At 37.6% G+C, this 16,360-nt stretch overlaps 2 protein-coding genes across 2 annotated transcripts; one reads left to right on the top strand and one right to left on the bottom strand.

Moving 5' to 3' along the window:
• Nucleotides 1–5,969: 5,969 nt before the first annotated feature.
• Nucleotides 5,970–9,226, top strand: LOC116214098 (scarecrow-like protein 28). Its single transcript, XM_031549390.1, has one exon. It carries the CDS (start codon nucleotides 6,807–6,809, stop codon nucleotides 8,919–8,921), a length of 2,115 nt encoding a protein of 704 aa, XP_031405250.1. The 5' UTR covers nucleotides 5,970–6,806; the 3' UTR covers nucleotides 8,922–9,226.
• Nucleotides 9,227–9,368: 142 nt separating this feature from the next.
• On the bottom strand, nucleotides 9,369–12,008 carry LOC116214104 (ribosomal RNA processing protein 36 homolog). Its single transcript, XM_031549401.1, has 10 exons — nucleotides 11,849–12,008; nucleotides 11,523–11,634; nucleotides 11,306–11,433; nucleotides 11,158–11,224; nucleotides 10,683–10,735; nucleotides 10,416–10,470; nucleotides 10,257–10,331; nucleotides 10,037–10,151; nucleotides 9,899–9,945; nucleotides 9,369–9,763 (listed from the first exon to the last, which is right to left on the bottom strand). The coding sequence occupies exons 2-10, from the start codon at nucleotides 11,607–11,609 to the stop codon at nucleotides 9,653–9,655; spliced, it is 738 nt and encodes a 245-aa protein (XP_031405261.1). The 5' UTR covers nucleotides 11,610–11,634; nucleotides 11,849–12,008; the 3' UTR covers nucleotides 9,369–9,652.
• Nucleotides 12,009–16,360: the final 4,352 nt, after the last annotated feature.

Here is a 16,360-nt window from a genome sequence, read left to right as displayed (position 1 = left end):
ATTTTATGAGAATTTTAGGAGTAGAAGTATAATAAAATAAAATATTTATGATAAAAATAACTTTAAAATGTTAAGGACGAAAATTAAAATGTTCTCTAATAAAAAATCTAATAAAAGGATGAAAATAAAAAAGTAATCAAAGGTATTGGACGAAAATGAATCAAGAAAAAAGAAAATGGCTCAAACAGAAAAATAATCAAATGTATAAAATCTAAACTACAAAGAAATTAGAAAAAAAATGAAAATAAAAAAGTATTCAAATCTAAAGGATGAAATGTATAGACAGAGAGAGACTTAATAAACAATAATCAATCATAAACATATATTGGTGATAATAACTATGACAACAATGCAACTGATGTGTTGCTTGATTGGCCAATGGCTGATGCCTAATCACAAATTAGTGATCGTCGAATGCCTGCCTTGAAGATAGAGGACAAAGAAGCGAGATGATAGTGATATTTCTTCCCAAGCAATTATTAAAGGTGAGAACTTTCCTCAAAATCGGTTTAAGCTAATTGGGGCCGTGTTTTTTTTTTCTTTTTTCCCTTAAATAAATGTGCCAATGAACCAACAGATACCCGTTAGAAGGACAATAATTCCTAAAGGGCATGCACGTTTATTGTGTCAAAATGTAATTACGACGTATCACAAGTACTATATATCTATGTATCTGTATAACTATAATCACATTTCAGCAATACAAGAATCTAATTAATTATCACTCTTTAACCACTAGAATCAACATATGCATATACTAGCCTTTGCTCGAGCTATGCATGGGTTTTTTTGATATGTTTACTCCTTTCAAATTTGTGTTAAAAATATATTTAAAGTAAAAAAATGTTCAATTGAAACATTTTCTTTTTGGTGTGGTTGTATTCTAATAACTTTAATAGTAAATTAAAAATTGTAAGCATGATTTAATATCTTAATATTAACGTATGAACATAATTAAAAGAAAATAACAACTATTTTTTTGACAAGTAACTAATCTTTTAAATTTGCATTTCCAATTGGAAATCAAATATATTGTAGTGGTTGAACCGGTTATCATGCAATTGGTAATCTTATTTTAAATTTTTAGATGAATATCATAAGAAAATATTTCAATTTCATGCAAAATATTGACAAAAAAATGAAAATAGATTTTTTATTTCTTTATTTAAATTAGATATATAATAGACGAACAAAATAATTTTTTGTAGGATCTCGTTTCATCAATATTTACATTATAATATATCTATAAATATGTATATTTTAGAAAATTGAAAAAAAATTAAAACTATAATATGTAATAATTTATTTATTAGAATATTATCAACGTTATTAAATGTATACAAATATAATTAAAGTTAAAAAAATTATAATAAGACTTAGGAGCCTACACATAGCATTTATGATAAACATATTAAGACGTGAATTTCTATCGTAATTTTATATTAGTTGCGGTAGAAAAGTTATAAGCTATTTTAATATAAGGCATTTTTTCAAAAATAAACTTAAGTGATAATTTTTCATAGATTAAGTAATTATATTAACACATTTAACGCATAATGAATGTACCAATTCTCCTTATTAATATTGAGATCTTATTCATGATTTATGACATAGCTTTACATAAATATGGTGCCTTGCAATTTATAATTAAGATATGTGTGAAATTTGAATCACTTCTTGTTGTAGGTGTAATCCTTGTTGAGTGGGCATTTTACGTGCACTCGTACATGGACTTATCTGGACCATGAGTTTATTAAGTTCTTCATTAGAAACGGAGTAAGGGAGTGTAATCCAAAAAAGAAAAGAAGAAAAGAAAGAAACATATTTATCAGGAGAATGCGGATCCACCTGACATAGAGATGAGGGTTCCCATTTGAGTGGAGCTGCTAATTGAGATAATTTATTAAATTAATCTCCTTCAGATAAACATCTCTAATGCAAATCGATTACATTCGAGGCAAAATTAGAAATGACTTATATGTGTGGTATTATGAAATAATTGAAAGGAAAATTATAATCAGTTTTACTTAATATAATATGGCATATTGAGCTTATAGTCCAAGTTAATATAATATGGCATATAGAGCATATAGTCCAAATTCAATAATAATTTGGAACAATTATGTGTAATGGATTTAGCATATCATATAAATTATATGAATTTGGTCTTTCTCGTACTGGAGCTCTAAGTTCTTGCAAAATTCTGTGTACAATCGATAGTTTAATACGTGAAAAGGAAAATCTCACAGAAAAAAAAATTCTTTTTACCGATTTATTTTTGTTCATCTATCTTTTTAAACACAAATAAAGAGATATTTTTTTTAATGTTATCTCAAATCCAATCTTATTCTGCCACTTTCTGGTTGTATGCGTAGTTGTACATGTGCAAGTAATTGTTGGTTTTAAATTTTATTTTTCATATATTTATAAAGATATTTCTTTTTAATCCCTGCTTTTAGCCGAGAAAAATCTATGACAAGTTCGTGCAAGTTTTAGCCCACACGGTAATTGAGTTTTCCCATGCATTTAGTTTTAATTAGCTACTATAAGGATAAGCTGTATTAATCCATAAGCAAATTGTCAATACTAATTCAATAATTAAAATTATAATATATACCATAATTGCATTGACTTTAAGAAGCTAAATACAGATATTACAAAGTTAAATACAGTAACGTTACTACATGCATAATTATCGGAAGAAGGGAAATTATGAAAGGAAAATGTATTTAAAATGGATACAAAGAGAGTGTTATATAATGACATACGTTTTCCTCTGGTAATTAAGAGATTTCAGATTCAGCGAAAAGAATAAAATACATGAATTACATATTACACATGAGAAGATTACCAAAAGAAAAACCAAAACCAAAACACGAGAACAAATTGCTGTCTGCCCTAAGATAGATCATATGTAATGGTTGCCACAATTACGTACGTATCACATAATTATGTGCAATGGGAAACTTTTTTAAATAGTATTTTATGAGTAAAATTGGATCAATATGGTTAAAAAACGTCTCGAATAGGGATTTCGCGTTAATTTGGCAATTACAAATATAATTTTTTTCCAAATTTAAGTAAGTGACTATGAATATCACTTTTAATTATACTATATTATCTCTAAAAATTGTTTTAGTTTTTCGACAAAATCATAGCCATTATTTTTCGGCCAATTTACACCAATACTTTTTTCTTCGTCAATAGCAGCATTAATTCCACGCTAAGCCTTAACACGAGACATAGATATATATAAAAGCTTTGAAGAATTTTCCTGACCTATGCTCTCTCCATGAGATCTAATGTTACTTATTAAAGAATTAGCGGTCGTCAATTTAATAAGTGCCCTTTTCGTAGCTCGTGAAGTTAAATTGTGTTAGGAATTATTAGCTAAGCTGAAAGCTAAGGTCACTGCTGACATCTGTCATAAGTGAGATTGAAGCATACAGGAACCTTTCCAATTTACTTGCAAAAGAATTATATAAAAATTCTTTAATTAAGAGATCAAAGAAAAGACATATAATTTATTTATTAATTGATTGATTATTTAATAGATTACTTTATTATTCCAGTCGAGCGGTTTCAGATCCCCTTTGTCGCATTTTTGACAACATCTTGAGACTTCACGGTGGCATTTTGGACTTTCTCCTTTGAGAATTTCTTTAGATTTTGCAGCCTAATTCTCTTGATATATATATCTAATATATATACACACACTATACACACATAAAATATGATAAAATAGTGATTTTGTATGAATTATAAATACTTGTTTTTTTGTGACAATAATTGTTATATGTATATTAATTTCAAAATTGTGTTAAGTAATTTTTGTATATTTTCTGGCCTGTAGGGTGCCAAGCAAATGCTAGCAGGACCTTCAGATATAAGGCATTACGCTAGGAGACAAAAATGCACCAACCCCTTTCTTTCAGTTAAATGCTATATGTTAATTGATCAAGTTATATTAGGTTTTTAATGCACTTTCGGATATGCTAACGCCATAATAATTAGGCAAATGATAGATATATTGTTAGCTTATTACTCGTGTGATGCACATGATTTTTTTTCCTTTGATTTCATTAATTGTAAATTGTTAATGTGTTAGTTTCTTTCAATTATCAACTTAGTTTAATATATATTTCAGGATCCAACAGAATGATCAATATGCGTATCTTTTTAATACTAAACAATTTGGATTGCTAATTAGTCACCGAAGAGAAAAAAAAAATGGATTGCTAATCAAAATTTCCTTGTCATTATTTACTATATTTTATACATTATTAATAACTCAACTTCTATTGGCCATTTAAAAAAAAAAAGATGCTCAACTTCTAGATATTTTTCTTTGTCTAAAGGTCGCACCTTTCACTTTTAAAATTGAATTAGGACACTATTTTTCTAGGACAAACTATTTTTCATCCATTTTCTAAAATCATTTTTGTTTGTTGCGCGTGTATATATATATATATATATATATATCAAAGGGCATGCAAACAATCGAAACTGCTAAATCGAGGAACATAATAAATTTTGTTCATGGAAGTATCGGGACATCGTCGGACCCAAAACTGAACAATCTTGATTCAAGTACAATTTGGGCCTGAAAAGTATTATGAAAAGAAAATGATAGTGATGGATGGATCCAAAAGGAAGCCCCACGTACATGCAAAAATTACAATAATAATCCATTTATTACATTGTAAATGCACTTATTATTTTTATTTATTTATTCATCAAAAGTCAAATATAATATATTATAAGTAAATTGAATTTATTAAAAATGTAATAAAAAATAAAAACGAATCACAGTCGCGAAAATATGAAATTTGAATTGTACTCTCTCTTCGTACTCCGAAAACAACTAAGTTTCATATATATATATATATATATATATTACAAAAATTACAATAATAATCCATCCATTGCTGTCCATTTTCACCTCACCTGGCCTTCACCCGATGCATACTCTTCTCATTCCAGTATGTCGTCTTCGGCTTTGGACCTCGAACAACGTATTTCAGCACTAGACTCGTATGGAGTATGAATAGATCGACCAAAGTTTGATTTATGAGAGTATTATTGTCTAACAGTTCTAATTATTAAGTTGAATGTTGATCATTACCATAATCCAAAATGCAGTTAAAAAATTGAGAAGTATCTTCCTTTTAAAGGGGAAAAGAAGAAGAAGAAGAAGAAGCTCGTTGCAGTATGCATACTACTATCAATTTCTAATTGTCCCTGGAATGAGAACGAATTCTATTATTCCTTCTGAAAACATTGCAAAAAAGAATTGTAAGTTAGACTATTGTCTCTCGTACTCAATGTTTCAATCTATGCAATAGCATCGGTTGCTGAAATTTCTGCTATTTATGTCACGAACGGTTCATGAAACTATCTTACCATATTGTCAATGCAAGGTCCATCCCAACTATGGATCCACTATTGATCCAGCTGCTAGTTAGACTCTCATAAGCCGTATTCCCGACATGAATAGTAGAATTTCCTGTAGTATTTACCACAATTTTATTGATTTTTCTCTTTTGGTTTATTTATATTTTGTATTGGGTCTAACGACTAAGTAGCCAAATTATTACTGTGGCTACCGGATAGTAATTTTTTAGTTTTAAAGGGGAGAAAAAAAAGGAGGGGGGGGACTTGGACACTTGTCAGCGTTCTGCTGAGACTCAAACGGTCGAGTGACATTTACTGGTGGGAGGGCAGGCGACAGGCACGTGCGACAGACGTGCCTTTGCGTGGGCGACCGTAGCAGCCAATCACCGCAGTCCGTACACCAACTCCCCTTCCCTCCCAACGGTCATATTCCCCCCCGACCGCCCCCAACGGTCACTTGGACTCCCCCCCCGCAACCGTCCGATCGCAATCCAACGGCCCCCGTACCCCCGTCGCCCGCCCTTTTTTCTCCAATTGCTTTGGTAAAATCAACCTCACCTCTTCTTGCCCCAAAAAAAAAAAAGGAAAAAAAAATCAACCTCATCTAACCTACAGAGCAGAACCAAACCCCAGAAAAGGGCAATGATCGATCAGTCCGAGAAGTAAAACTTAGGGAGGAAAGGAAACTATGCCCACTATATAAAACACTGAGCTTGCTTGTCTTATGGTTCTTTTGGGTACTAAGAGTTGAGTCTCATGAGTGATTAGGGGGAAGATTTCTCTGCATTTTGATTTGCCTTGGGGCTCTCAGGTAGAATGGAAACGCTCTTGATCTCGAAAGCCGATGCGGGTCTCCGATTTCTTGAAGATTCGAGCTTCGGGGATTTCGTTTTGTGGCGGGAGCTCCACTGCGAAGGGGATTCACAGACCTTCCCGATGAGCCCCTCTTCTTGAAATTCACGGAATCCGATGATAATTTTCCAGTAGGTTTCGTCGTCGTTGTTATCGTCTTTGAAATTCTTTGATTCTTTGGTGTATTTAGTTTTTCTTTTATCTGGGCATATTCTTGAATTTGGATCATATAGGCAAAGATCACACATTTACACACACAAAGGTTTCTCTTTTCTCCTCTATCACTCATCGGATTCCTCTTCTGCTCTGTTTCGAAAATTCACACACACTCACTCACATAGGCTGTCTCTCTTAGATACACACATACATATCGATTAGACAACAAAGGAACAGCAAATACATTGCAATACTTTGTGTTTTTTTCATTGAAGGATTTTGTTTTGTCGAGAGAGAGAGAGAGAGATAGTAGAGGAGATAAGATTGCATAACATAGGAAGTGGGTGAATTGAAGATAGGCTTAGCAGAAACTAAGAAAATTATTTCGAGGAAGGGAGTAGAGGATGTTGGCGGGGTGTTCGAGTTCCACCCTGCTGTCACCGAGGCATAGATTGAGGACCGAGTCGCCCGCACAGTTCCCAGCCTGCCATTTTCAGCTGCCCACTTCGATGAACACGCAGAGGTTGGATTTGCCATGTAGCAACTTTTCCAGGAAGGACGCGGCCTCTACGCGGTCGCAGTCCATTAGGCCAGTCGGGGTCGCGATATCTGTGGAGAAGCCGATCGAGGCGAAGAAGGCTGCGAGCTGTTCTCTCAAGCAGCACATCAGGCTGCCCCCACTGACCACGGCCGCCCCTGCTGTGGCGGTGGCGGCTGCTGCAGGAACCGCCACAAGTGCCTTTGTGGAGTCCAGGAAGGGTGGGGAGCTCTGGGAGAGAGGAGGGAAGAAGAAGAATCTGAAGAGGTTTGCTGAGGAGGAAGACGAGTCACGTGTCATCAGGGCGAAGAGGAAGAGGAGCGGTGAGAAGGTGGATGAGTTCGGGGAGGATGATTGCGGAGGAGGAGACGCGCTGAGCATGGCCCAGTTGGGCGGCGGAGGTGGTGGGAGTTTCTGGTTTCAGCCGAGCTTTACTACCGCCCCTACGGTCCCATTCTCCATCACGTGCTCAGGGGAAGGAGAGGATCGCGCCTGTTTCATCCCCGGTGAAGTTGTCTCGCCCCGCCTGCCGGTTTCGAGCATCCCCTGGGTGGACTCCGTTGTGACAGAGATCACCGATCTTGGGGAGAAGGATGGGGAGACAACCAGTCATCGGCCCTCGCCCATGCCGGGGAAGGAAGCTTCAGGGGGATCAAGCACTTCGTCGGAGAGTCACCAGAGCCTCACGCTAAGGTTGAACGAGGCTGCCACCTCCGAGCACAAAGTCGGTAACGGCTCTTCTAGAAACCCGTACCAGGAAGCCCGTGAGGAGGAGGAGAATCAAGGAGAGTACAGAGGGTTCGAGTTCGAGCTCGTAAGCTTGCTTACTGCCTGCGTGGAAGCCATCGGGTCGAAGAACATCCCCGCGATCAACCACTTCATTGCCAAGCTTGGCGATCTCGCATCCCCGAGGGGACCTACCATTAGCCGGCTCGCAGCATACTACACAGAAGCCTTTGCCTTGAGAGTCACGAGGCTCTGGCCCCATATTTTCCATATCACGATGCCCCGGGAGCTCGATCGGGCGGTGGATGATGACAACTCCGGGGCTGCCTTGAGGCTTCTGAACCAGGTTAGCCCGATCCCCAAGTTTGTCCACTTCACGTCCAATGAGATCCTCCTGAGGGCATTCGAGGGGAAGGACAGGGTCCACATCATCGATTTCGACATCAAGCAAGGCCTCCAGTGGCCTGGGCTGTTCCAGAGCTTGGCTTCTCGGGCTAATCCCCCGAGCCACGTGAGGATCACTGGGATTGGGGACTCAAAGCAGGAGCTCATCGAGACAGGAGAGAGGCTTTCTTCATTTGCTGAGGCACTAAACCTTCCCTTCGAGTTTCACCCGGTCGTGGACCGACTCGAAGACGTGAGGCTCTGGATGCTCCACGTGAAGGAAGGCGAATGCGTCGCTGTCAACTGCATATTCCAGCTGCATAAGACACTTTACGATGCGAGTGGAGGAGCACTTCGGGACTTTCTAGGACTTGTTCGGAGCACGAACCCAGCAGTTCTCGTGATGGCAGAGCAAGGAGCCAGGAGTAACTTCCGATCGCTGGAAGCAAGAGTGGTGAACTCGCTCAGATACTATGCAGCTGTGTTCGACTCAGTAGATTCCAGCCTTCCAATGGAAAGCCCGGAGAGGGTCAAGATCGAGGAGATGTTTGCTCGGGAGATCAGGAACATAGTCGCTTGCGAGGGGAGTGACAGGGTTGAGAGGCATGAGGTGTTCGAGACCTGGAGGAAGCTGATGGAGGAGCAGGGAGGGTTCCGGTGCTTCGGGATTACAGACAGGGAGAGACTTCAGGGGCAGATGATCCTGAGGATGTATGGCGAGTACGAGGACTTTCAAGTCGAGGAACAAGCGCAAGGTCGGGACCGGGCAGCGCTCACCCTGAGCTGGCGGGATCAGCCTCTCTACACGGTTTCAGCATGGGCTCCGGTCGATCACGCGGGGAGCTCTTCGTCCTTCTCTCAGCCAAGTTGAATTCAGTTACATTCTTTGCACACATCATATAGGTTAAGGAAATTCTTTCATTGTAGTTAAAGAAAAAGACTGCCATGACTATTTATTATTATTCTTTAATTCTTTTTGTAAGCAGAAAGAGATAGGATTTCGTTTGTCATACAAAAATGGGGTCAAAGTTGTTTGAAGATTCTTTTGATTCTTTGTAGTATGATATTCTTTTAGTCCTGTCATTGTTTAATTGTCCCGTTTCTTTGTTGAAGAGTCAGACAAGTTGTAATTGGTAATTGAAATGGTTCTTATGGGAATGATTTCGTTTGGTCTTTTATCTTCTTGTTTTCTGTCTCTGGTTGCTTTGAGGATCATATTTGTCTTCCCCACCGTGGTGCATTCCAATCCCCGGAGCCTATTCGGGTTCTTAAACATCAAGGTCTTACTGCATCAGTTACATAGAATGTGCACAAGCACTGACCGAACCAGGGAAGTGGCCGCATTTATGTCCGGAGGGCCTTGCTGTTGCAAGAACCAGGAAGATCCTATTCTCCTTGATAAGAAAACATCCTTACAATCCCATTCTTTTAAGTTTCAAATCAAAGTACAAATTAACATTGATCATCAAATTATGATTTCGCCTCGGTGTTTCTCTTTGCTGAACCTGCCTTCTTGTCACTGGACCCACTGCAACTACTCCGAGCACAAGAGGACTAGTACGAAACTTCCAGCATAACTTGGTAAAAACTGCAGCGTATCCATTAGTCCTCTTGCCCTCCATGGCTGGTTCTTCGATATGGCATGTACCTATGATCCTTTGAAGCATTCTTCCTCCTCTTCTTCTCGATAAAAGCCTCCAGCTTTCCTTCTTCCTGTGAACACCCAAAAACGAAAAAGATTCCCACTTACTCTAAACCAACAAAACCACTAGGCTTGAAATCATATAAGTAGTAAAGTGATCCTCAACAAAAAAGATAGAAAGAGAAAGGACATTAGGGTATGCATACCTTGAGACTATGGTATTTCTTAATAAGCCTCTGCTTCCGAATTTCCGCTGCACAAAAGAGAGGTGAACATTTCATGACTCATTGCTTCATCAACACAACACTTTGATGCAGATACCGATAAGGTAGAGGATTACATACATTTCTTGAGGTAAAACGGCTTTTTTCCCTGCTTTGTTGCTTCCCTTTCTCTCTTCTTGTGCCCGGCCAAAATTGCAGCATCAGTATGCTTAGCTGACTCCTTTAGCTGCTTGTCCTAAAAATACATTAGGCAAACAACGATACTCAACAATCAGTCAGTCATACCAATATAAGGTGTTATAAGATAACCAATTAGGTAATAGTGTTCTGAAGTTCTTACAATCCATGCAATTCTACTTTTAATTTCACCCATCTCTTTCGGGCTTTTGGTTTTCTTTAACTGCTTCTGCAATTCCTGGTGCATCCAGAGGAGCGTTTCATCAGACACGGTAATTATATGACAAACAGAGAGCAGCTGATAATTTGCAGAAAAACATACCTCTCTTTCAGCAGGAAGTTCATTTTCATAAAGAAAATTGTATCTTTTCTTGAACCTACAAAAATTACAAGAATTTATTTGCTAAGAGACATGAGAAAACTAAGCTGAAGAAGCACTTGCATGAAATCTCAGGTAAGATGAATTTAAGCTACATAAGGATATTTCCCACATTCTTATAATAAAGTAGCAGTCTTCCCCATATCAGAAATTGCGGAACTCCATAGAGCAAATTTTTACATAAACCAACTAGCGAGGAGGCAGGCTTACCCTTCTACATCAAGATTACCACAGAGAGACTCAAAACGTGGGTCCCGCACAACCTGAATACAACAATGTAGCCTTACAAATTGATATCTCACAAAGAAATGTTAGTAGATTGGAAACAAAGTCCCTCAAACTGAACTCCCAATAGTTCCATTTCATAAGGCAATCCTAAGGTCATCCTTCCTTGACATATGGCAACAGGATGGCCCCTGGAAGCAGGTACTGGGCTATAAGTATCTCAAGGACTTTTAGCGGTTCTTACTCTTCTGACAACCATTTAAGATATCTTCATCCCATAAACTTAGCATTAGCACCAAAAAACGAATTTCTAGTGCAGATAGAACGGAAAAGATTTTCATTATCCAGGACTCCAGAGGAAACAGTAACAAACAATACGAAAAGAAGGCCCTCTAAACTAGTAGAACAAGAACTTTTAGATGCATATTAACAGCATAATAGAAGATTCAATCGAACCTACCCTTTTAGTAGCCTGGATAACTTCTCTAAACCTACTGACTGGCTTCTTGCAGCTAACTTCCATAGGCCTGAGAAAAATAGCTGGATCAGCTACTTGAGTATGCTTGCTAAGAAAAAAATACAAACCAGCTATTAAACACAATTGGTACCTATTCTTGTTAGCACGCTTGGATTTCTTATCTTCATTAAGTTTCTTGTGTAAATGGGATCCATCAGACCGTGCTCTCTGCAACTCCTCAAAGGTTACATCTGCCAGCTCGCGCTCTATCTCCTCTTCCTACTCTCAATCAAACAACTCCAAAATTACCATTGCCGATAAAAAATGAGATACATATAATTACAAACGTGCTCATCTCTCTCTCTTACCTCTTCTGAGGATGATGAATAATCTTGTTCGCTATCCTCGAACTTTATCTTGCTCGGAGTTGCCACATCTTTCCCGGGTTTCTTCATTCTTGATATTGCATATAGCTTAAACCTGAACATTGAGAGCGCCCAACAAGTATAAGGGAAGTACAGTAAAATAACGCGTTGTCGCGCAAAATGGACAGACGAAGTGGAGACAACGGGGGCAATTGCTATCTATCTACTCCAGAACAATCAATATGCAATAGCAGTATGGCATCATTCCCAATTAAAATTGGATACTTTTCTACTGCTTCACCATTAGGGAGCAATTAAGACCATATGACCTCTGCTGGGGAGCCCGGAGCTTGAGGCAGCGGATGAGTTCTCGCTGTTGACCTTGGCCACGCTAGGTTAAGGGGATAAGCAGCTGCTGCGGCCGATGGCTGCTTGAAGACGAGGACGGAGAGGGCTGCCGGAGCTCTTTGATACCGAGACAGGGAGGAGGAGGAGAAGAAGAACGAGGGAAAGCGAATCTATTCTGGGCCTGGAGCTGATCCTGGGCCTGGGCCTAGTTTCAGAACTTTGATTTTTTGTTTGGTACTGGACCGGATTACTAAACCGAACCGAGCCCAAAAACGAAAACCAGTTAAAACCCAGAAAACCAAATCCAATGGAGCATTTTGAGCCTCTTTAAGTCCAGGATGCACCTTTATTATATATACTAGAGGTGAACCCGTGCTACGCACGAGACGTTAAATAATTATATGAATGAATGTACTAGCAAATTGACATTGAATTTAACAAAAATTTTGACACCTTCCGTTGAATTCACGATTATTTTGAACTAATTAGAGTACTAAACGGATAATTCAAGTTTAAGAAAAAAAAAAAGAAGGAAATAAATCGGCGGAAAATTAGAAAAAGAAGAATGGGGCGGTTTGTTGTCTTCCTCTCATATTGATTGTTTGTTGAATTTGACTGGTTTTAAGATGGGTCACCTACCCCTTAGATATCTGAGAGTACTTTAACTTCAGGGAAGATCTCATGTCAAGATTGCGTTGCTCTTACATACAAAATTACTCGGAGGATCAAGGGCTGGACAACCATGTAGCTTTTCTATGCAAGCGAGCTCGAGTTAATTAATTTTGTCCTGTTTGCAATGGCAAATTATTGGTGCTCGAACTTTATCCTCCCTAAGAAGGTTATTGAAGCTGTTAAGCAAGACTATCGAGCTTTTCTCTGGTCTAGTTTGTGATAAGTATACAGGCGGAACTAAAGTTAAGTGGGAGAAGGTATGTTTGCCTAAGCATGAAGGTGGATTGGGAATTAAAGATTTAGATTGCTGGAAGGAGTTTGCAGCATATTCAGTTGGTCGAGGAGACGAGGGATGATCTTTTCATCTTAAAACATTATTACCGGGGTCCTTGGGTGGGTTGGGCTAGAGAGCTCCTTCTTGTGGGCCGAGGCCCCAGAATCAGCTTCTTGTTGGGTAAGGGCGATCTATTGGGCCTTCTTTCTATTTAATTGTCGGGTGGATTGGGCCTCAATCAGTGCATTCCTGGTCTCGGTCACATGTCTGAATCGTTGCATCTAAATCAATACAATATCGCATGCCGAATGCGACCAGTGTTTATGTGTTTTTTCTTTGTAACCTTTTCTTATCATTGTTAGCTTATTCTATTTTCTTGATATTGATTCTTGATTTGCATTATGCATGAGGGAGCAGCAACTGCGTGCTGTGCGATGTAGCTTTACATCCACAAGTCAGAGGGGTGAGTCGCGAGTTTGTTTATAAAAAGGAAAAGTATATAAATTAAGACAAATCGAACTGCAGGGCAGAGCAAATGCATATTCACGGTGTCTATGTTTATGGCTATGTCTATAATATACGTGGAGATTCTATAGCGGTTAGCTAGCAAAAACAACCACCACAATTACTTTATTTTCAGCCGTTAAATCTAATGAGGTAAGATTCACGTCGTACACGTGTTCAAGATCTTTTTACTTTTAAGAGTTACCTCTCATAACTTGATTATTAATATTTTCGAGCATGCATCTTCTTAACAGTACTCTATCACGACCATGAACTTTAGAAACACGGAAAACTTGAGCATCCGCTGACTCCACAAATCCACAGCTTCTTCAATCGAAAACCCCACCACCAGAAAGAGCTCAAGCACACGCTAAACAGCCAAGCTCATCCTCGAAGTGACCTCCAACCTGAAGAGAGAATTTGCAACTCGATACAACATTAAAAGAAAATCCAGCAGAACTGGAACAGAACAAATGACCTGCATTCAATTAGAGTTTGCCGAGGACTTCTCCTACTGTCCTATGGCACGAGCCGATGAAATTATGCCGGACCACACGAAAATTCATTTTTGCAGGGAAGTCGCGAGAAGAAAGCACGAGGCCTGAGATTTGAGGCTTCTGGGGAAATTATTTAGCCGCGGGATAAAAGCTCGTGGTGGGTCGTTTTATTTGTTGGTGTTTGAGTGTAAATATATATATATACACACATATATATATCATTTTTTTGTTGCATTTCTATCGAATTGTTTATTTTATTGTTTTTATTATTTGCCTTTTCTTTTCTTCTTTGTTTTTAAAGTTTTAAAATAAATTTTTTACTCATTTGATTGAATCGATAGATTTCAGTTCGGTTTCATAACGAATTGGATTCGATCGACTGGTTCACGGGCCTAACTGAGCGCTATCGAGAAGATGCGTAATTGAAAATATTAATAGTCAAGTTATGAGGAATTAATCTTAAAGTAAAAAGATTTTGGACACGTGTACGTCCCGAATCTTACTTGACGGGATCTAACGGCTAAGGAAAGAAGAATCATGGTGATTGTTTTTGTTAGTCAACTGTTTTAGCATCAACCATAATATATTTATTTGTACGCTATTTAGAATGCTTTTCGGCAGGGGGCAACCCAGAGCTAATATATACATATAGGAAAGGACATTATTAGAGGACATAGATTTAGGAATATTATGTTTCCAAGTTCAAGTTTATTAAGAATATTTGTGTAATAAATTATAAACTTATATATGTATGTATGTATGCGTACTCTATTTAGAGTACTTTTCTGCATGTATGCGTACTCTATATTGTATCTACGAGCTAATATATATCAGGAAAGGAGGATCAGAGTATATTATATTTAGGGATAATAATAATAATGATAATAATAATAATAATAATAATAGTAATTTTTTTGGTAGGTGGTATAATAATAATAATAATAATAATAATAATAACTGGAAAGGAGGATATTAGTGTATATTTAAGGAATTTTAGGTTTCCAATGTTAACTTGATTAAGAATATTTGTGTAATATATATATATATATCGTGATATCTATCTTCTGACCATGGGTTATTAATTTTATATAGGGTTTAGGCATGAGATAAGCAAATATAAATTAGCAAATGAAACTGTAAATAATTAATACAAAGATCCTCAATTTTTAGTGCCTAATATATAATATATTATCAAAGAGAGCATGGCACGTCTTCGTCTGATCCAAGGTTGATATTCATCGTGGGACTCCCGTGTCTTTTTATAATTATTAGAATTTTTATTTTATTATACTAGATTCGTGTCATTTCCTTGTAATAAATATGTAAATATATATTATATTTAGAGGTTCGTGTTACTTAAGAAAGAACGAAACACCATAAATAAGAAGTGAAATTTTCAAAGTTAGTTAGAATACCCACTTGACGAATAGAGTATTTGATTAAAGTAGGAAAATAGTACAACCAAAGTTAAGATGAAAAAGTCAGTTCCCGCCATAAGATTCATAAAAAATTCTCTGCTGAAGGAAATAATAAATAGGAAATTGTGAATCAAATTCGCCATACCAATCAAAGGAGAAAAGGAAAAAGAACCAGTCTCATTTTCAATAATAGGTGAAATATTTTAAAATCGAACATGCAGGGCGTATCTTCTTTTTTGCTCATAGACCACCTTAACTATATATATTGATGATATGAGACACGATCTCACATGGTACTATATGTCAAACTAGTTTGTGAAATGATCGGGATCTGCATAGGTCAATCGGCTAACTGCATTCAAGAATATTATTTCTCACAAAAGAAAATCATGCCTCCGCAACTTCATATTATATTCAAACTCGAAATATCTTATAACTCCTGTTATATAGTGCAGCTAACCTCCTTGTTTCCTCTTGTTATAGGAGATGGGTTAACTCGTTTTCCTTTCATATTCCCGTACATCTCCAACCACGAGATGATCCTGCATATGTACATAACATATGCATCACATACCATAACTTTCTCAACATAGATAAATGGTAGGGCTGATCATGGTTCGGTTCGGGGTGGTTTCGGGTTAAAATTACGGGTCACTGCTTTCGTGGGTTCAGGGATTTCAAAACCCGTCACCAAGAACCATAACTAAATTAAGTAAAGAAAACCGACCCTTACGGTTATGGGTTTTTACTGTTCGGTTCTTGGGTTAATTGAGAAAATTATTCGAAGGCATCTACATTGTTGGAAAAATCAACAAAAACTTAAAGTAAGAACAAGCAACTTTGTTGATTAGCTAAGGCGAAAGAAAATTAAAAGAAGAAAGGAAAGGAACCGTCATGAGCCTAAAGAGTGAGGGCTAAAGCGTGAACACAAAGTAGAGGCGACACTCATTGATGAGAGTCAACAGTTGCAACAAAGAAGCAGAGGAGTGAAGACAATCTAGGGCTGTACGCAAGCTTAGTAGGCTTATTGTGCTGGGCTGAGAAAATCAATTATAATGCAAACTCGAGGCAGGTCGGGGTATTCGAGATTATGATTTTGAAACTTGTCCCCATCCCCATAACCAAAAA

This window comes from Punica granatum, chromosome 1 (assembly GCF_007655135.1).
Source record: "Punica granatum isolate Tunisia-2019 chromosome 1, ASM765513v2, whole genome shotgun sequence".
Taxonomy (NCBI): domain Eukaryota; kingdom Viridiplantae; phylum Streptophyta; class Magnoliopsida; order Myrtales; family Lythraceae; genus Punica; species Punica granatum.
This window is presented reverse-complemented; position numbering and strand designations above follow the sequence as displayed.

What these genes read in the sequence shown, in the direction of transcription:
- LOC116214098 (XM_031549390.1), top strand. Translation starts at nt 6,807, where the DNA reads ATGTTGGCGGGGTGTTCGAGTTCCACCCTGCTGTCACCGAGGCATAGA.
- LOC116214104 (XM_031549401.1), bottom strand. Translation starts at nt 11,609, where the DNA reads ATGAAGAAACCCGGGAAAGATGTGGCAACTCCGAGCAAGATAAAGTTC. An exon ending in AAGCGTGCTAACAAGAATAG is followed by an intron (nt 11,225 to 11,305) that starts GTACCAATTGTG and finishes TATTTTTCTCAG; the next exon opens with GCCTATGGAAGTTAGCTGCA. An exon ending in AACTTCCTGCTGAAAGAGAG is followed by an intron (nt 10,332 to 10,415) that starts GTATGTTTTTCT and finishes TGGATGCACCAG; the next exon opens with GAATTGCAGAAGCAGTTAAA.